Here is a 22,481-nt window from a genome sequence, read left to right on the forward strand (position 1 = left end):
AAATTAATGCAATAGTAAGGAGGGACATTAGCTTGGACGATGTGGAATCGGTATGGGTGGCGCTGTGGAACCAAAGGGCAGAAAAAGCGAGTGGGAGTTGTGTACAGACCACCAAACAGTAGTAGTGAGGTTGGGGACAGCATCAAACAAGAAATACGGGATGTGTGCAATAAAGGTACAGCAGTTATCATGGGCGATTTTAATCTACATATTGATTGGGCTAACCAAATTGGTAGCAATGCAGTGGAGGAGGATTTTCTGGAGTGTATTAGGGATGGATTTCTAGACCAATATGTCGAGGAACCAACGAGAGAGCTGGCCATCCTTGACTGGGTAATGTGTAATGTGAAGGGACTAATTAGCAATCTTGTTGTGCGAGACCCCTTGGGGAAGAGTGACCATAATATGGTAGAATTCTTTATTAAGATGGCGGGTGACACAGTTAATTCAGAAAGTAGGGTCCTGAACTTAAGGAAAGGTAACTTCGACGGTATGAGGTGTGAATTGGCTAGAATAGACTGACAAATGATACTTAAAGGGTTGACGGTGGATAGGCAACGGCAAATATTTAAAGATCACATGGATGAATTTAAACAATTGTACATCCCTGTCTGGAGTAAAAATAAAAACGGAGAAGGTGGCTCAACCGTGGCTAACAAGGGAAATTAAGGATAGTGTTAAATCCAAGGAAGAGGCATATAAATTGGCCAGAAAAAGCAGCAAACCTGAGGACTGGGAGAAATTTAGAATTCAGCAGAGGAGGACAAAGGGTTTAATTAAGAGGGGGAAAATAGAGTACGAGAGGAAGCTTGCCGGGAACATAAAAACTGACTGCAAAAGCTTCTATAGACATGTGAAAAGAAAAAGATTAGTGAAGACAAACGAAGGTCCCTTGCAGTCAGATTCAGGTGAATTTATAATGGGGAACAAAGAAATGGCAGACCAATTAAACAAATACTTTGGTTCTGTCTTCCCGAAGGAAGACACAAATAACCTTCCGGATGTACTAGGGGACCGAGGGTCCAGTGAGAAGGAGGAACTGAAGGATATCCTTATTAGACGGGAAATTGTGTTCAGGAAATTGATGGGATTGAAGGCCGATAAATCCCCAGGGCCTGATAGTCTGCATCCCAGAATAATTAAGAAAGCGGCCCTAGAAATAGTGGATACATTGGTGATCATTTTCCAACAGTCTATCGACGCTGGATCAGTTCCCATGGACTGGAGGGTAGCTAATGTAACACCACTTTTGAAAAAAGGAGGGAGAGAGAAAAAGGGTAATTATAGACCGGTTAGCCTGACATCAGTAGTGGGGAAAATGTTGGAATCAATTATTAAGGATGAAATAGCAGCGCATTTGGAAAGCAGTGACAGGATCGGTCCAAGTCAGCATAGATTTATGAAAGGGAAATCATGCTTGACAAATCTTCTGCAATTTTTTTGAGGATGTAACTAGCAGAGTGGACAAGGGAGAACCAGTGGATGTGGTGTATTTGGACTTTCAAAAGGCTTTTGACAAGGTCCCACACAAGAGATTGGTGTGCAAAATTAAAGCACATGGTATTGGGGATAATGTACTGACGTGGATAGAGAACTGGTTGGCAGACAGGAAGCAGAGAGTCGGGATAAACGGGTCCTTTTCAGAATGGCAGGCAGTGACTAGTGGAGTGCCGCAGGGCTCAGTGCTGGGACCCCAGCTCTTTACAATATACATCAATGCTTTAGATGAAGGAATTGAGTGTAATATCTCCAAGTTTGCAGATGACACTAAACTGAGTGGCGGTGTGACTCATGAGTAGGACGCTAAGAGGCTGCACGGTGACTTGGACAGGTTAGGTGAGAGGGCAAAAAGCATGGCAGATGCAGTATAATGTGGATAAATGTGAGGTTATCCACTTTGGGGGCAAAAACACGAAGGCAGAATATTATCTGAATGATGGCAGATGAGGAAAAGGGGAGATGCAACGAGACCTGGGTGTCATGGTTCATCAGTCATTGAAAGTTGGCATGCAGGTACAGCAGGTGGCGAAGAAGGCAAATGGTATGTTGGCCTTCATAGCTAGGGGATTTGAGTATAGGAGCAGGGACGTCTTACTGCAGTTGGGCCTTGGTGAGGCCTCACCTGGAATATTGTGTGCAGTTTTGGTCTCCGAATCTGAGGAAGGATATTCTTGCTATAGAGGGAGTGCAGTGAAGGTTCACCAGACTGATTCCAGGGATGGCTGGACTGACATATGAGGAGAGACTGGATCAACTGGGCCTTTATTCACTGGAGTTTCGAACGATGGGAGGGGATCTCATAGAAACGTATAAGATTCTGACGGGACTGAACAGGTTAGATGCAGGAAGAATGTTCCCGATGTTGTGAAAGTCTAGAACCAGAGGACACAGTCTTAGGAGGCCATTTAGGACTGACATGAGGAGAAACTTCTTCACTCAGAGAGTTGTTAACCTGTGGAATTCCCTGCTGCAGAGAGTTGTTGATGCCAGTTCATTGGATATATTTAAGAGGGAGTTCGATATGGCCCTTACGGCTAAAGGGATCAAGGGGTATTGAGAGAAAGCAGGAAAGGGGTACTGAGGGAATGATCAGCCATGATCTTACTGAATGGTGGTGCAGGCTCGAAGGGCCAAATGGCCTACTCCTGCACCTATTTTCTATGTTTCTATGTACCATGGCACCCAGGTTTCGTTGCACCTCCCCTTTTACTGATCTGTCACCAGTCAGATAATATTCTGCCTTCCTGTTTTTGCTACCAAAGTGGATAACTTCACAGTTATCGACATTATACTGCATCTGCCATGCATTTGCCCACTCACCTAACCTGTCCAAGTCATCCTGCAGCCTCTTGGCATCCTGCTCACAGCTCACACTGCCACCCAGCTTAGTGTCATCTGCAAACTTGGGAGATATTACATTCAATTCCTTCGTCTAAATCATGAATGTATATTGTAAATAGCTGGGGTACCAGCACTGAACCTTGCGGTACCCCACTAGTCACTGCCTGCCATTCTGAAAAGGACCCTTTTATTCCTACTCGTTGCTTCCTGTCTGCCAACCAGTTCTCTATCCACGTCAATACATTACCCCCAATACCATGTGCTTCAATTTTGCACACTAATCTCTTGTGTGGGACCTTGTCAAAAGCCTTTTGAAAGTCCAAATACACCACATCCACTTGTTCTCCCTTGCCCACTCTACGAGTTACATCCTCAAAAAATTCTAGAAGATTTGTTAAACATGATTTCCCTTTCATAAATCCATGCTGACTTGGACCGATCCTGTCACTGCTTTCCAAATGCGCTGCCAGTACATATTTAATAATTGATTCCAACATTTTCCCCACTAACCGGTCTATAATTCCCTGTTGTTTCTCTCCCTCCTTTTTTAAAAAAAAAGTGGGGTTACATTAGCTACCCTCCAAACCAAAAGATCCAGAGTCTATAGAATGTTGGAAAATGCATCCACTTTTTTTAGTGCCACTTCCTTAAATACTCTGGGATGCAGACTATCAGGCCCCGGGGACTTATCGGCCTTCAATCCCATCAATTTCCCTAATACAGTTTCCTGACTAATAAGGATTTCCTTCAGTTTCTCCTTCTCACTGGACCCTCGGTCCCCTAGTATTTCCGGAAGGTTATTTGTGTCTTCCTTCGTGAAGACAGAACTAAAGTATTTGTTCAATTGGTCTGCCATTTCTTTGTTCCCCATTATAAATTCACCTGATTGCAAGGGACCTATATTTGTCTTGACTAATCTTTTTCTCTTCACATATCTATAGAAGCTTTTGCAGTCAGTTTTCTATGTTCCCGGCAAGCTTACTCTCATGCTCTATTTTCCCCCTCCTAATTAACACTTTATCCTCCTCTGATGAATTCTAAATTTCTCCCAGTCCTCAGGTTTGCTGCTTTTTCTGGCCAATTTATATGCCTCTTCCTTGGATTTAACACTATCCCTAATTTCCCTTGTTAGCCACGGTTGAGCCACCTTCCCGCTTTTATTTTTACTCCAGAAAGGGATGTACAATTGTTGAAGTTCATTCATGTGATCTTTAAATGTCTACCATTGCCTATCCACCGTCAACCCTTTAAGTATCATTCGCCAGTCTAACCTTACCAATTCACGTCTCATACCATCGAAGTTACTTTTCTTTAAGTTCAGAACCCTAGTCTCTGAATTAACTGTGTCACTCTCCATCTTAATGAAGAATTCTACCATATTATGGTCTCTCTTCCCCAAGGGTCTCATCGCCGAGAGCATGCAAAAATCAAGCGCAGCATGCAAAAATCAAGCGCAGACAGTGGAAGGAGCATGCAGAAAACCAGTCCCACCCTCCCTTACCCTCAACGACTATCTGTCCCACCTGTGGCAGGGACTGTGGTTCTCGCATTGGACTGTTCAGCCACCTAAGGACTCATTTTAAGAGTGGAAGCAAATCTTCCTTGATTCCGAGGGACTGCCTATGCATTAAAATCGACAATTAAATCAATTAACGTTTTACCAGAACTTAAATCAACTTAAAATTTCATGGTAGTCTACAACAGTCTTTGAAATTACTCAAGAATTGTACCTCTTGCAAAGGTGCAGTCTGTGTGGAGATTGTAGCTTTGGAGAGCCCTTCCTGGTGTGGCACTGTGGAGCCCCACAGACCAGGAGTCCCCATTTCACTAGGGGATCTCAGGAGTGAAGACAATGTTTAGATTTAGTAGTGATTTGTGATCAGGTAGCAAATGATCAATAGCTCCCCTGATGACTATCTGATCAAAGGCACTGCTGAGCGTAGTGCTCATCCATACAGGTCAAAGGTCACTAATTCAATTTCTAGTCTGTGCTGATTGAGCTAATTCAGCTGATGTTGCCTCATCTAGCAACTGAAATGCTGCAATTGTGCTCAGGATTACTAGACGAGGAAAGATGGGGGGGGGAGCGGGGGGGGGGGGGAGGGGAGAAATCAGCGAGATTAATGCTCCTGTCACTATCCTGCTGAAAATAAAGCGCGGACAGCAGTTGAAAATAAGACCGGGTTCAACTGTGATGCCTTTCAGACCAAATAGTCTACCCGCACTCACTGTACAAAAAGAATGGCCACTTGAGCAAGGTGCCAGCAGGGATCACGTGTCGATGGTACCAGACCCGAGCCCGTGCCATCAGCAAAGGAGGGCAGAAAATTGTAGCAAAAAAACCCTAGTGGGGGGTTTCTACTGATATTCCCATCCATTAGACCGCAGGCTGGTAAGTGCACAAGCAGCCAACCAAATATGGTGTGATTCAAAACTTCTGTCATTGTTACTGAAGGGCTGGTAAATAAAGCTGCTTTAGTCAGGACAGATGGGAATAACTAAATTCCAGCACGTCCTTCAAAATGACAACTTAATTCTATATTCTATATTCAAAAAGGAGTTAGATGAAGTTCCTTACTACTAGGGGAATCAAGGGGTATGGCGAGAAGAGCAGGAATGGGGTACTGAAGTTACATGTTCAGCCATGAACTCATTGAATGGCGGTGCAGGCTAGAAGGGCCGAATGGCCTACTCCTGCACCTATTTTCTATGTTTCTAAGGGGCCTCGCACAACAAGATTGCTAATTAATCCTCTCTCATTACACAACACCCAGTCTAGGATGGCCTGCTCTCTAGTTGGTTCCTCGACATATTGGTCTAGAAAACCATCCCTAATACACTCCAGGAAATCCTCCTCCAGCGCATTGCTACCAGTTTGGTTAGCCCAATTTATATGTCGATTAAAGTCACCCATGATAGCTGTTGTACCTTTATTGCACGCATTCCAATTTCCTGCTTGATGCCATCCCCAACCTCACTACTACCATTTGGTGGTCTGTACACAACTCCCACTAGCATTTTCTGCCCTTTGATGTTCCGCAGCTCTACCCATACAGATTCCACATCATCCAAGCTAATGTCCTTCCTTATATTGCGTTAATCTCCTCTTTAACCAGCAACGCTACCACACCTCCTTTTCCTTTCTGCCTATCCTTTTGAATATTGAATACCCCTGGATGTTGAGTTCCCAGCCTTGGTCACCCTGGAGCCATGTCTCCGTAATTCCAATTACATCATATCCATCATTGAAGGTTGGCATGCAGGTGCAGCAGGCGGTTAAGAAAGCAAATGGCATGTTGGCCTTCATAGCAAGGGGATTTGAGTACAGGGGCAGGGAGGTGTTGCTACAGTTGTACAGGGCATTGGTGAGGCCACACCTGGAGTATTGTGTACAGTTTTGGTCTCCTAACCTGAGGAAGGACATTCTTGCTATTGAGGGAGTGCAGCGAAGGTTCACCAGACTGATTCCCGGGATGGCGGGACTGACCTATCAAGAAAGACTGGATCAACTGGGCTTGTATTCACTGGAGTTCAGAAGAATGAGAGGGGACCTCATAGAAACATATAAAATTCTGACGGGGTTAGACAGGTTAGATGCAGGAAGAATGTTCCCAATGTTGGGGAAGTCCAGAACCAGGGGTCACAGTCTAAGGATAAGGGGTAAGCCATTTAGGACCGAGATGCGGAGGAACTTCTTCACCCAGAGAGTGGTGAACCTGTGGAATTCTCTACCACAGAAAGTTGTTGAGGCCAATTCACTAAATATATTCAAAAAGGAGTTAGATGAGGTCCTTACTGCTAGGGGGATCAAGGGGTATGGCGAGAAAGCAGGAATGGGGTACTGAAGTTGAATGTTCAGCCATGAACTCATTGAATGGCGGTGCAGGCTAGAAGGGCCGAATGGCCTACTCCTGCACCTATTTTCTATGTTTCTATCTATGTTTCTATCAACAGTTGTCTACGCAGTTAATTCATCCATCTTATTACGAGAATGCTCCTCGCATTGAGACACAGAGCCTTCAGGCTTGTTTTTTTAACACTCTTTGTCCTTTCAGAATTATGTTGTAATGCGGCCCTTTTTTATTTTTGCCTGATTTCTCTGCCCTCCACTTTTACTTACCTCCTTTCTACCTTTTGCTTCTGCCCAGATTTTACTTCCCACTGTCTCCCTGCATAGATTCCCATCCCTCTGCCATATTAGTTTAAACCCTCCCCAACAGCACTGGCAAACACTCCCCCTCGGACATCGGTTCCGGTCCTGCCCAGGTGCAGACCGTCCGGTTTGTACTGGTCCCATCTCCCCCAGAACTGGTTCCAATGTCCCAGGAATTTGAATCCCTCCCTCTTGCACCATTCCTCAAACCATGTATTCATCTTAACTATCCTGCTATTTCTACTCTGACTAGCACTTAAAATAGTGACTGCAGAGATAGTGGATACACTGGCTGTAATCTACCAAAATTCCCTGGATTCTGGAGAGGTCCCAGCAGATTGGAAAACCACAAATGTAAGGTCTCTATTTAAGAAAGGAGGGAGATAGAAAGCAGGAAACTATAGACCAGTTAGCCTAACATCTGTTATTGGGAAAATGCTGGAATCCATTATTAAGAGAGTAGTAGCAGGACATTTCGAAAATCATTATAGTCAAGCAGAGTCAGCATGGTTTTCTGAAAGGGAAATCACGCTGAGAAGGTTCACGAGGTTGATTCCTCTCATGAAGGGGTTGTCTTATGAAGAAAGGTCGAGCAGGTTGGCCCTATACTCATTGGAGTTTAGAAGAATGAGAGGTGATCTTCTGAGGGGGCTGGACAGGATAGATGCAGAGAGATGGTTTCCCTCATGGGGGAATCTAGAACAAGGAGGTATAGTCTCAGAATAAGGGATCGCCCATTTATAACAGAGATGAGGAGGAATTTCTTCTCTCAAAGGGTTGTAAATCTGTGGAATTCTCTACCCCAGAGAGCTGTGGAGGCTGGGTCATTGAATATATTTAAAGGTGGAGATAGATACATTTTTGAAAGATAAGGGATTAAAGGGTTATGGGGAGTGGGCAGGGAAGTGGAGCGGAGTCCATGATCAGATCAGCCATGGTATTATTGAATGGCGGAGCAGACTCGAGGGCCAAATGGCTGATTCCTGTTCCTATTTCTTATGTTATGTTCTTATGTTCAGCCAAACTTGACTCGTGCTCTGAAGTTAGTGCCTGATATTACCCCAAGAGAAGTGTGCACCGCTGCTTACAGCACTCCACTCCACTCCCCTCTTAGGGCGCTAAAAATTAATATTGTGATCGTCGGCACTAAATATCACCGGCACTAAACTTACTACCCAATCGATGTTAGCGCCTCAAAACGGGCTATAAGCAATTTTTCCTCAACTCATTAATGCACAGCAGGAGTGGCTCCCAAAAACTGAAGAAACCATGGCCAGCGAAATTTAAACCCAAAGTGTTAGTATTTTCTTGTATTCTGGTCTGGGTTGAGCTGCTCAGTCTCAGCCACAGCAGCTGAGGAGGTGTGACAACTCACTGCAACATCTCTGGGAAAATGGGGAAGGGAGAGAGGAGAGAGGAGAGAAAACCAGAACTAGCCAGAGGTCCCAACCTTTCCCATCCAGTGACCCCTACAGTAAAATGAACCCGATCGGCTTCGGATAAGAACAGGATTTGACTCAACTCTGGCCAACCTCCACCCGCGCTAATTAGCAGGCAACACTTACGGCTCAAGACACCCCTGACGGACAACTATGCAAGTGATGCAGCTTCCACACCACATATGGATTCATACACTAACCAGATGGGAAGGCAAGAAACCAACAAAAAATTGGGAATTTTAAAAATTACACTTCCTGACATCCAAATGTAATTCCTATTGTACCAGCCTTCTGACATTGCTCTGATCACAGCCGCTGGGAGCTGACGGCAGTAGCCTGGGCTCACTCTCTTTGTGAAGAAGCACCTCTTTTGCTGATATTTTGGCATGGCTGCTATTTAGAAGTAAGCTCGAGAGTGACCTCAGACATCAGGCCGAGTGTGTAGGACAAAGGTTTGAAGCCACACTTTGTTAGACTATTTGGTTCAACTAGACAGAGGTTAATGTATTATATCCCCTCCCAACAAAAGGGGATGCAGACCGAACAGCTTGAAGTCTGTTACTGTGGCTACACCAGCTGTTAACTACTTCGACAGCCACCAGCAATATCCACCTCCAGAGGAATAACCCAATACCAAAATAGTCACTCCAGTTAAACAGCAGCACTGGCGCGGTTACTGCTTGAAATAAATAATTCATTAAAAGATAATTCCGATTAAGCAACATTTAATGAAAATATGTAGACAAGAGCTGGGATAATAAATTGTGCTTTTAACAATTCTGTCAAACCGTCACTGTGCCATTCACACAATTCTGCTTGACTGGGAGTGTGGGACAGCCAGCACACAAGTGTCATAGAAACATAGAAAATAGGTGCAGGAGTAGGCCATTCAGCCCGTCTGCACCAGCATTCAATAAGATCAGAGCTGATCATTCCCTCAGTACACCTTTCCTGCTTTCTCTCCATACCCCTTGATCCCCTTAGCTGTAAGGGCCACATCTAACTCCCTCTTGAATGTATCCAGCGTACTGGCATGAACAACTCTCTGCGTTAGAGAATTCCACAGGTTAACAACTCTCTGTGAAGAAGTTTCTCCTCATCTCGGTCCTAAATAGCTTACACCCCTTAGCATTAGACTGTGGCCCCTGCTTCTGGACTTTCCCAACATCGGGAACATTCTTCCTGCATCTAACCTGTCCAGTCCAGTCAGTATTTTATATGTTTCTATGAGATCCCCTCTCATTCTTCTAAACGCCAGTGAATACAGGCCCAGTCAATCCAGTCTTTCTTCATATGTCAGTCCTGCCATCCTGGGAATCAGTCTGGTGAACCTTCGCTGCACTCCCTCAATAGCAAGAACATCCTTCCTCAGATTAGGAGACCAAAACTGAACACAATATTCCAGGTGAGGCATCACCGGGGCCCTGTACAACTGCAGTAAGACCTCCCTGTCCTATACTCAAATCCTCTCGCTATGAAGGCCAACATGCCATTTGACTTCTTCACCGCCTGCTGTACCTGCATGCCAACTTTCAATGACTGATGTACCATGACACCCAGGTCTCGTTGCACTTCCCCTTTTCCTAATCTGCCGCCATTCAGATAATATTCTGCCATCCTGATTTTTTCACCAGTGGATAATCTCACATTTATCCACATTATAATGCATCTGCCATGCATTTGCCCACTCACCTAACCTGTCCAAGTCACCCTGCAGCCTCTTGGCATCCTCCTCACAGCTCACACCGCCACCCAGCTTAGTATCATCTGCAAACTTGGAGATATTACACTCAATTCCTTCATCTAAATCATTGATGTTTATTGTAAATAGCTGGGGTCCCAGCACTGAACCCTGCGGCACCCCACTGGTCACTGCCTGCCATTCTGAAAAGGACCCGTTTATCCCGACTCTCTGCTTCCTGTCTGCCAACCAGTTCTCTACCCATGTCAATACATTACCCCCAATACCATGTGCTTTAATTTTGCACACCAATCTCGTATGGGACCTTGTCACTGTTTGAAAGTCCAAATACACCACATCCACTGGTTCTCCCTTGTCCACTCTATTAGTTATATCTTCAAAACATTCCAGAAGATTTGTCAAGCATGATTTTCCCATCATAAATCCATGCTGACTTGGACCAATCCTGTCACTGCTTTCCAAATGCGCTGCTATTTCATCTTTAATAATTGATTCCAACATTTATTGGAAGGCCCAGCAGTCGGAGGGAACGTCGGAGGAGGAGCCAGCTGGTGCAGCTGCAGCAGGGAGAGAAGGCAAAAAAGTAAAAGGAAATCGAAGGACGACGTCACAGCCATGGGGGTAAGTGATTGGTGAGTAGTTTTTCTTCTTTTTCTTTGCCTTTATCAGTTGGTAACCTTTGGCATTGTTGCCAAATTAAGTTAATCTAAGGGTTAAATCATGGCAGGAGAGCCCAGACCAGTGTCATGCTCCACCTGTACTATGTGGGAACTCGGGGACACTTACATGTGCAGGAAGTGTATCCTGCTGCAGCACCTGACAGACTGCATTGCGGCATTGGAGCTGCGCATGGATTCACTCTGGAGCATCCGCAATGCTGAGGATGTCGTGAATAGCATATTTAGTGAGTTGGTCACGCCGCAGCTAAAGGTTACTCAGGTAGATTGGGAATGGGTGACCATCAGGCAGAGCAGTGGAAAGAAGGTAGTGCAGGGGTCCCCTGCGGTCATCCCACTCCAAAACAGATACTGGGTGCTGTTGGGGGGGATGACTCATCAGGGGAGAACAGCAGCAGCAGCCAAGTTCATGGCACCGTGGGTGGCTCTGCTGCACAGGGGTGCAAGAAAAAGAGTGGAAGAGCTACAGCAGTAGGGTATTCTATTGTAAGGGGATTAGATAGACGTTTCTGTGGCCGCAATCGAGACTCCAGGATGGTATGTTGCCTCCCTGGTGCAAGGGTCAAGGATGTCTCGGAACGGCTGCAGGACATTTTGGAGGGGGAGGGTGAACAGCCAGTTGTCGTGGTGCATATAGGTACCAACGATATAGGTAAAAAAACGGAATGAGGTCCTACAAACTGAATTTAGGGAGCTAGGAGTTAAATTAAAAAGTAGGACCTCAAAGGTAATAATTTCAGGATTGCTACCAGTGCCACGTGCTAGTCAGAGTAGGAATTGCAGGTTAGCTCAGATGAATCCGTGGCTTGAGAAATGGTGCAAGAGGGAGGGGATTCAAATTCCTGGGACATTGGAGCCGGTTCTGGGGGAGGTGGGACCAGCACAAACTGGACGGTCTGCACCTGGGCAGGACCGGAACCAATGTCCTCGGGGGAATGTTTGCTAGTGCTGTTGGGGAGGGGTTAAACTAATATGGCAGGGGGATGGGAACCTATGCAGGGAGACAGAGGAAAGTAGAATGGGGGCAGAAGCAAAAGATAGAAAGAAGAAAAGTAAAAGTGGAGGGCAGAGAAACCCAAGGCAAAAAGCAAAAAGGGCCACATTACAGCAAAATTCTAAAGGGGCAAAGTGTATTAAAAAGACAAGCTCTGAAGGCTCTGTGCCTCAATGCGAGGAGTATTCATAATAAAGTGGACAAATTAACTGCGCAGACAGCTATTAACGAATATGATATAATTGGCATTACGGAGACATGGCTCCAGGGTGACCAAGGCTGGGAACTCAACATCCAGGGGTATTCAACATTCAGGAAGGATAGATAGAAAGGAAAAGGAGGTGGGGTAGCGTTGCTGGTTAAAGAGGAAATTAACACAATAGTAAGGAAGGACATTAGCTTGGATGATGTGGAATCTGGATGGGTGCAGCTGCGAAATACCAAAGGGCAGAAAACGCTAGTGGGAGTTGTGTGCAGACCACCAAACAGTAGTAGTGAGGTTGGGGACAGCATCAATTTCCTGACTAATAATTTCCTTCAGTTCCTGTTTCTCACTAGATCCTCTGTCCCCTAATATTTCCGGAAGGTTATTTGTGTCTTCCTTCGTGAAGACAGACCCGAAGTATTTGTTCAATTGGTCTGCCATTTCTTTGTTCCCATGCGGATGTGATCAATATGGAGGATGCTGGGAAAGGCACCACTGGAGGAGACTGGGAAAGGCACCACTGGAGGAGGCTGGGAAAGGCATCACTGGAGGAGGCTGGGGAAGTAATCTGCCTTGCCCTAGCTGACATCCACTGTCCTGCCCAGGAGGAAGACCGAGGCTACAGATCAGCTGAGACAGGCCACCTTGCGCAATCTGACCTTCTCTTATTGCTGGATTATCGTCTTCTTTTTTAAACCCTCTCCTCCAGTCAAACTTCCTATTTTAGCGAACCCGCAGTTTGCAGAGTACCTGTAGAGTCCTGCGTTTGTTGTCTTCAGTGTGTATCCACGCTCGCAAGGATAACTCTGTGATGAAAATCTGAGCTGCCTTTGCAAACAGCACTGGTGCCTCTGCACTGATCATCTGCAGAGATAAAAGGAGAATGTTGAGGTTACATGCGAACAGTCTCTGCTCCTGTCATCTGTTCTTAGTGAGAATCGGCTGATCAAAGCACTTGTGCTGACAGTACTGTACTAATGCAGAGCTGAGAGGCACTGCTCCCTTTGCAAAGTCTTATACACTTCCAACAGCTTACAGTTCATTTATAAACCATCCTTGAATTTCTGTTACTCGAGTGCAACTATCTGTTTTTTTGTTATAAGTTTATAAAATGATCATCGTTCAAGCCCAGACAGGAGAGTAATGTTGAAGATTTTCAAAAACTCCTTTGATGTTTATCCTTCTAGCAGGAATTCATAACTCGGGGGAGGGGGGGGCGGGGGGGAAAGAGAGAATTCAATTGCGACCTCCAAGCCCTGATCCCAGCCCAAATCCCCCTCCCCCACTGTAGGGCCCAAGTTCAGTCCTTCAGTAGTTGGTATACCTCTTTCCCCTTGGCATCCCAGCCTCCAATCAAACTTTATTTATTTGCTGAACAGATTCTAGACTTTTGCTTGAGCAGGTGAGACATCGTAAACTTGTTCAACATGACAGGGTAACGCATTGTTGCTGCATTTAGGGCATCGAGTGGTAGTTCATGAAAACAAAGCATCAGACCAAACTACCTTAAGTATAGAGTGGATACTCCCTCCCTAGCAGCACTGCGTGAGTATCTTCACCACAAGGACTTAAAAAAAATTATTCGTTCCTGGATGTGGGCATCGCTGACAAGGCCGCCATTTATTGCCCTTGAGAAGGTGGTGATGAGCCGCCTTCTTGAACCGCTGCAGTCCGTGTGGTGAAGGAACTCCCACAGTGCTGTTAGGGAGGGAGTTCCAGGATTGTGACCCATCGACGATGAAGGAACGGTGATATATTTCCAAGTCAGGATGGTATACAACTTGTAGGGGAACTTGCAGGTAATGGTGTTCCCATGTGCCTGCTGCCCTTGTCCTTCTGGACGGTAGAGGTCGCGGGTTTGGGAGGTGCTGCCGAAGAAGCCTTGGTGAGTTGCTGCAGTGCATTAAGGGATAGACAGGATAATACCACAGATAACGATAGAGATGTCAGAAATTTTCAGTATTTACCAGCGAGATAGAACATGTGGACAGGACATTGGATAATGAGATCAGTAATGAAATAAGCACATTTAAAATAAGAGGGGATATATTAAATAAACAAATCAAACTCAGATAAAACCCCATCCACGCATTTGAAAAGAATCTAGGGAAGAGACAGCAGAGGCATTACTACACATATTTAATAATTCGTTAGAAAAAGATGTAGTGCCAGAGGACTGGCGAATAGCTAACATAATACCTATATTTAAGAATGGGGATAGAACATGTCCAGGGAATTATAGATCAGTCAGTTTAACATTGGTGGTCGGAAAAATAATGGAATCCCTACTAAAAAGAAGAAAATAGAACATCTAGAAACCAAAAATATATAATGAATAGTCAGCATGAACTTCAAAAGGGAAAGTCTTGCTTGACCAACCTCATTGAATGTTTTGAAGAGGGAACAGAGAGTGGACAAGAGTGATGCAGTAGATGTAATTTATCTAGATTTTCAAAAGGCCTTTGATAAGGTACCCCATAATAGACTGATGAACAAGGTTAGAGAATGCAGAGTCAGGGGACAAGTAGCAGATTGGATAGCTAGCTGGCTTCAAGACAGAAAGCAGAGAGTAGGGGTAAAGGGCAGCTATTCACGGCAGCAGAAGGTGGATAGTGGTGTTCCATAAGGATCAGTGCTGAGACCACTGTTGTTCACAATTTATATTAACGATTTAGACTTTGGAATCAAAAACACAATTTCTAAATTTGCAGATGACACCAAATTGGAGGCGATAGTCAACACTGAGGAGGACTGCAACAAATTACAGGAGGACATTAATAAACTTGCAGAATGGGAATATAATTGGCAAATGAAGCTCAACACAGATAAATGTGAGGTATTACATTTTGGTAGGAAGAATAGGGAGGTCACTTATTACTTGGGAGGGTGAGGTCGAGGAACACAGGGATCTCGGAGTACAAATACACAAATCGTTAAAAAGTTGCGACACAGGTTAGCAAGGCCATTAAAAAAACAAACCAAGCACTACGATTTATTTCTAGAGGTATAGAATTGAAGTTATGTTAAACCTGTATCGAACCTTAAGTTAGACCACACAAGAGAGTATAGCGTACAGTTCTGGTCGTCATACTGCAAAAGGATATAGAAGCACTAGAGAAGATGCAGAGAAGATTTACAAGGATGATACCAGAAATGCGAGGGTATTCAGGAAAGTCGCTTTTCTCTTGAAAAAAGGTTGAGGGGTGACTTAATGGAGGTCTTTAAAATTATGAAAGATTTTGATAGTGGATAGAGACAGAATGTTTCCACTTGTGGGGAAGAGCATAGCTAGAGTCCAATAATATTAAATCGTCACCAAGAAATCCAATAGGGAATTTAGAAGAAACTTCTTTACCCAAAGAGTGGTGAGAATGTGGAACTCGCTACCACAGGGAGTGGTTGAAGCGAAAACTATAGATGTATTTAAGGGGAGGCTAAACAATTATATCAGGCAGAAGGGAATAGAGGGTTATGCTGATAGATTTAGATGAGGAAAGACGGGAGGAGGCTCGAGTGGAGCATAAACGCGGCATGGACTGGTTGGGCTGAATGGCCTGTTTCTGTGCCGTATACCCTATGTAATCTTGCAGATATTACACACTGCAGCCATGGTGCGCCGGTGGTGGAGTGAGTGAATGTTGAAGGTGGTGGATGGGATGCCAATCAAGCAGGCTGCTTTGACCTGGATGTGGTCGAGCTTCTTGAGTGTTGTTGGAGCTGCACTCATCTAGATAAGGGGAGAGTATTCCATCACACTCCTGACTTGTATCTTGTAGATGGTGGAAAGGTTTTGAGGAGACAGGAGGCGAAAATACAAAGCCCCTGACCTACTCTTGTTGCCACGGTATTTATGTGATTGGTCCAGTTAAGTTTCTGGTCAATGATGATGCCCAGGATGCTGATGGTGGGAGATTCGGCGATGGTACGCACACATGCCAGGAATGCACTTTTTTATTTTTTAAATGCCGTTGAATATCAAGGGAAGGTGGTTAGACTCTCGCTTGATGGAGATGCTCATGGCCTGGCACTTGTGTGGCACGAATATTACTTGCCACTTAGCAGTCCAAGTCTGAATGTCGTCCAGGCTTGCTGCATGCTTAATTTTCTGAGGAGTTACGAATGGAACTGAACACTGTGCAGTCATCAGCGAACATCGCCACTTCTGACCGTATGATGGTGGGAAGGTCATTGATGAAGCAGCTGAAGATGGTTGGGCCTAGGACACTACCCTGAGGAACTCCTGCAGCAATATCCTGGAGCTGAGATGATTGACCTCCAACAACCACAACCATCTTCCTTTCTGCTAGGTATGACTCTAGTCAGTGGAGAGTTTTCCTCGATTCCCATTGACTTCGGTTTTACTCGGGTTCCTTGATGCCACATTCGGTCAAATGCTGCTTTGATATCAAGGGCAGTCACTCTCACTTCACCTCTGGAATTCAGCTCTTTTGTCCATGTTTGGACCAAGTCTGTAATGAGGTCTGGAGCTGAGTGATCCTGGCTGAACCCAAACTGAGCATTGGTGAGTAGGTTATTGGTAAGTAAGTGCCACTTGATAGCACTGTTGCCGACACCTTCCATCATTTTGCTGATGATTGAGAGTAGACTGATGGGGCGGTAATTGGCCGGATTGGATTTGTCCTGCTTTTTGTGGACAGGACATACCTGGGCAGTTTTCCACATTGTCGGCGAGATGCCAGTGTTGTAGCTGTACTTAAACAACTTGGCTAGAGGTGCGGCTAGTTCTGGAGCACAAGTCTTCAGCACAACAGCTGGGATGTTGTTGGGGCCCATAGCCTTTGCTGTATCCAGTGCACTCAGCCTCTTGATATCAGGTGGAGTGAATCGAATTGGCTGAAGACTGGCTTCTGTGATGGTGGGGACCTCAGGAGGAGGCAGATATGGATCATCCACTCGGCACTTCTGCCTGAAGATGATTGTCAACACTTCAGCCTTTTCTTTGCACTCACGTGCTGGGCTCTGCCATCATTGAGGATGGGGATATTCATGGAGCCTCCTCCTCCCGTTAGTTGTTTAATTGTCCAACACCATTCACAACTGGATGTGGCTGGACTGTAGGCTTTGATTTGATCAGTTGATTGTGGGATCGGGTAGCTCTATTTATAGCATGCTGCTTCCATTGTTTAGCATGCATGTAGTCCTGTGTTGCAGCTTCCCCAGGTTGGCACCTCATTTTTAGGTACGCCTGGTGCTGCTCCTGCCATGCTCTTCTGTACTCCTCATTGAACCAGGGTTGGTCCCCAGACTTGATGGTAATGGTGGAGTGAGGGATATGCTGGGCCGTGAGGCTACAGATTGTGGCGGAATACAATTCTGCTGCTGCTGATGGCCCACAGCGCCTCGTGGATGCCCAGTTTTGAGCTGCTAGATCTGTTCTGAATCTATCCCATTTAGCACGGTGGTAGTACCACACAACACGATGGAGGGTGCCTTCAGCGTGAAGACAGGACTTCATCTCCTCAATGACTGTGCGGTGGTCATTGCTACAAATGCTGTCATGGACAGATGCATCGGCAACAGGTAGATTGGTGAGAATGAGGTCAAGTCGGCTTTTCCCTCATATTGGTACTCTCACCACCTGCTGCAGGCCCAGTTTGGCAACTATGTCCTTCAGGACTTGGCCAGCTCGGTCAGTAGTGGTGCTACCGAGCCACTTTTGGTGATGGACATTGAAGTCCCCCGCCCAGAGTACATTCTGTGCCCTTGCTACCCTCCGTGCTTCTTCCAAGTGGTGTTCAACATGGAGGAGTACTGATTCACCAGCTGAGGGAGGGCGGTAGGGGGTAATCAGCAGGAGGTTTCCTTGCCCATGCTTGATCTGAAGCCATGCGACGTCATGGGATCTGGAGTCAATGTTGAAGAGTCCCCGGGCCACTCCCTCCCGACTGTATTTCATGTGCCACCACCCCTGGTGGGTCTGTCCTGCCGGTGGGACAGGACATACCCACGTATGGTGATGGAGGAGTCTGGGACATTGGCTGAAAGGTATGATTCTGTGAGTATGACTATGTCAGGCTGTTGCTTGACTAGTCTGTGGAACAGCTCTCCCAATTTTGGCACATCCCCAGATGTTAGTGAGGAGCACTATTCAGGGTCAACTGGGTTGGGTTTTCTGCAGCAGTTCAAGGCGGCGGCTCACCATCACCTTCCCAAGGGCAATAAATACTGACCCTGCCAGTGACGCCCACATCCCAGGAACGAATTAAAAAAATATATTAACAGGACTATTCAGTAAAAAACAAAGCATACCATTTTGTCCTTGGACCTTGGTTAGACCACATTTAGAATAATGTGTCCAGTTTTGGTCTCCTCATATGGTGGGTGACATGAAAATTTAGAAAAGGGTTCAGATGAGGGCCACAAGATCATAGAAAAATTACAACACAAGAGGCCATTCGGCCCATCCTGTCCGTGCCGGTCGAAAAAGAGCTACCCAGCCTAATCCCACCTTGCAACACTTGGTCCGTAGCCCTGTCAGTTACAGCTCTTTGTGCAAATCCAAGTACTTTTTAAAATGTGATGAGGGTTTCTGCCTCTACCACCCTTTCAGGCAGTGAGTTCCAGACCCCCACCACCCTCTGGGTATAAAAACGTTCCTCATCTCCCCTCTAATCCTTCTACAACTACTTTAAATCTATGCCCCCTGATTATTGACCCCACTAAGGGAAGTAGGTCCTTCCTATTCACTTTATCTTGGTCATTCATAATTTTATACACCTCAATTAAATCTCCCCTCAGCCTCCTCTCTTCCAAAGAAAACAACCTCAGCCTATCCAATCTTTCCTCATAGCTAAAATATTCCAGTCCTGTAATGCGGTGACCAGAACTGTACGCAGTACTCAAGCTGTGGCCTAACTAGTGTTGTATACAGTTCTAGCATAACTTCCCAGCTCTTATATTCTATGCCTTAGCTAATAAAGGAAAGCATTCCGTATGCCTTTTTAACTACCTTATCGATCTGTCCTGCTATCTTTAAGGATCTGTGGACATATACTCCAAGGTCTCTCTGTTCCTCCACACCTCTCAGTATCCTCCCATTTAATGTGTATTCCCTTTCCTTGTTGCATCTACCCAAATGCATTACCTCACACTTCTCTGGATGAATTCCATTTTCCACTGTTCTGCCCACCTGATCAGTCCATCGATATCTTCCTGCAGTCTAAAGCTTTCCTCCTCACTGTTAACCACATGGCGAATTTTTGCATCATCTGCAAATTTCTTCATATCATACCCCCTACATTTAAGTCTAAAACATTAATATATACTTCAAAAAGCAAGGGACTAAGTACTGAGCCCTGTGGAATCCCAGTCGCAAAAACACCTACCAACCCCTTGCTTCCTGCCTCTGAGCCAATTCTGGATCCATTTGCCACTCTTCTTTGGATCCCATGGGCTTTTACTTTTTTTAAATCAGCCTGCCATCTGGACCTTGTCAACAGTCTTGCTAAAGTCCATGTAGACTACATCAAATGCACTGCCCTCATCGACCCTCCGTGTTACCTCCACAAAGAACTCAATCAAGTTAGTTGGACATGACCTTCCCTTAATAAATCCATGATGACTGCCCTTGATTAATTTGCGTTTTTCTAAATGAAGGTTTATACTGTCCATCAGAATTGATTGCAATAATTTACCCACCACCGATGTTAAACAAACTGCCTGTAATTACTCGGTTTATCCCTGCCTCAGTTCAAACAATGGTACAACGTTAGCAGTTCTCCAATCCTCTGGCACCACTCCTGTAGCCAGGGAGGATTGGAAAATGATGGTACTGATAGAAGATTCTAATTTGAGGAAGACCATGGGTCAAGCATGTAAGTTACTGGCTCGGTTAGATGTTAGGATGTTCTTCTCTTCCCAGTGGATAGTAGACCGATGGAACAAGTTGATGGCTTGTGCACAGAGTGCTGAATTTCTGCATACCTTCAAAAGAGAGCTGGACCAGTTCCTGGCTGGGGTAGAGATCATGATGTAGGAAGGTAGATGACATACTAGTAATATAAGCCAGGGGCAATCTAGTCTACTGGACTAGTTTTAATTGCCTAAGGGGATCAGAAAGGAATTTCCCTCCACCGAATTAGCCTTGGGTTTTTATCTGTTTCTTGCCTCTCTTAGGGAGATTACACATATGCTAGTGGGCAGGGGGTATTTAATCACAGTGATTCAGGTATCACAACTGTGAAGCAGCTCAATGGACCAGATGGTCTTTTCCTACCCATCATTTTTATACATGCGTAAAAACATGGAGTGGCCAGAAAACACTGAATTACAATCTCTTAAAATTTTACTTTAACTCCAAGATGAAGTTACTTCCTTAAAGCTGACTCCCAAGTATGCAATAACTCACGACATCTATAGAAGTAGTTCCATTTTGTAGTGAAAGTTCCCAGATTTAGCGACCAGCTTGGGAGTGTTTCAGAGCCGTAGTGGGTCACTGAATGATGCTCCCTTTCTCTTTCCACTGCTGCAGGTCTGTCTGAAGGATTTACAGTAGGCCGCAGCATTGTTTTTTAAACTAGGGACACTGGATGCTCTGTGCCCACGAAAACCCGCAAAGGCATCGGGTTTCTTCCAACCTCATCAGATTTCTCGACCTGTCGACTTACATTATTTCTGTTGCTGTATATTAATCAAGAACTTTTCTGCAATGGTAATGCTGTTTTCCCAATACTGAGTTCATACCCAAAGATAACAGGTCATAGGAGTCTGTGCCCCCCACAGAAATGCTGGGAAACTGGGCAAACACCATATCCCACAGGAAGAAAATGGGAGCGTGGTTCAGGGCTGTAATAGTATCAAAAGCTCTCAGAAGTAGTCAGAAATCAAGTTTAGGGAGTCTTCAGAACCTTATCATGGTGTTACAGCTAATCACGCATTCCCAGCCATCTTAAGAAATTGACAATTTTGCTCAGCTTGGCCATCAGAGTTGGTGCCTTGTGTAGCTACTGCTATAATAAGAAACTTCCGCCGTGCGGTTTTCAACGCAAGAGGAATTTATTTAATTTTTTTTTAAACCACACTAAAATAAATTGGTTTATGGTCGCATAACCAGAAGGAACATTTTTATGGAGATTTAAAGAGAATGAAGCAACAGTCGGCTGCGGTGTGATTTTCTTAATGAATACTTAAGTAGATAAATCTGAGTCACACCATGTTTTGGTTTGGTTGCTAACCTATTGGGTTAAGAGAAAGAAAGCAGCAAATGGACGAAGAGTGATAAAATCTGTGGCGAAACATTTTCATTCCAAAAGGAGCAGCATCACTGATCATCATTTGTAAAACCAACACGCAAGAACCGTTCATTGACTTCTCCATTGCCTCAGCTGGACAGACCAAGGTTTGGTCACCTGAGTGAACTCATTTTAACCATGGTGATAGCAGGAGTGCTACACAATTAGACAATGAGCATCACTGCAGCAGGGTTAGGGAGCGTGGAGAGGGGTGGAGAACCAGGCAGTCTTCCCATTACCAATAACTGCTGCTACAAGTGCTTGAGTGAACAACGTGTTCATGTATAAACTTGACAGATAGCCTGTCACCACAGCTCTGTACCTTTACATCTTCATCAAGCTTCATAATCTTCTTGATACGAGCTAAGGGAAGATCTTGCACCTTGAAATCATTCTGTTGAGTCAGATATGAAAAGAGCCATATAGAGTGGGTTAAAACACACTGTGAACGCTGCTACAACATCCAGAATATATAACTACCAGAGAAATTACCCCAACCTCATTTGGTGGCCGTTTCCAAATGATGATCATTAACTACAGCCCAAACAGATTCTCAGTTACACAAGGCCCTCTGAAATAAGACTATTCTGGACTTTTCACACTTTGGGCTGAGACTGCGAGGTCCTGCTCTGGGTGTGGATCAGAGAACTGAGTGTGCAGTGTTATAGCCCCATCTCCAACCCATCAACCAAAACCAGCACAGGCTTGCTCCTCGCAACACCAACCTTTCTAATATTCTCATGCAGGGATTAACTTTATAATGAAGGGGCTTAACACCAAGATTCTTTTGAACTTAACTAGTTGTTTTAAGGCTTATTAAATGAGTTCTAGTTTTTTCATTCGACGAAAGTTATAAAAAGCAACAAGCGTCAACCAAAACAAACGTTAGCCAACCAAAAATGAATAGAGAAAGGAGCATAGTTGAACGTAGTCGAAGTAATGCTGAAGCGATTTTTGCTCAGGAGTCAGAAACCAGTTAGAAACCAAATGGGACTGCTGCAGGGGGGCTGGGACAGAATTATAGATACCGACAGGGGCTTGGCTGAAGTTATTTGTAAACGGAGGGGTTTGGATCTACCCTTTGTATAGCAGATAAAATTAAAACTCATGCTGATACATTGAGGGAGATGGTTTACACTAAACCAAACTGGGCTCATGGTGCAAAAAGTACCAAGATTGATTAATCCTAAGATACTGGAGGAAATGGCCACTGTTGTTG

The 22,481-nt window shown here is 45.0% G+C and overlaps 1 protein-coding gene across 5 annotated transcripts in view; it reads right to left on the reverse strand.

The window, feature by feature from the left end:
* nfyc (nuclear transcription factor Y, gamma) overlaps positions 1–22,481 on the reverse strand; it is a 106,828-nt gene that overhangs the window by 50,147 nt on the left and 34,200 nt on the right. For all 5 annotated transcript variants that reach the window (XM_070899288.1, XM_070899287.1, XM_070899284.1 and 2 more), the window contains 2 exons: positions 21,585–21,656; positions 12,762–12,875 (listed from right to left, as the gene is read on the reverse strand). In XM_070899288.1, coding sequence (XP_070755389.1) covers positions 12,762–12,875; positions 21,585–21,656 — 186 coding nt within the window. The remainder of the gene's footprint in view (positions 1–12,761; positions 12,876–21,584; positions 21,657–22,481) is intronic.

Source organism: Pristiophorus japonicus, chromosome 14, assembly GCF_044704955.1.
Source record: "Pristiophorus japonicus isolate sPriJap1 chromosome 14, sPriJap1.hap1, whole genome shotgun sequence".
Lineage (NCBI taxonomy): Eukaryota > Metazoa > Chordata > Chondrichthyes > Pristiophoridae > Pristiophorus > Pristiophorus japonicus.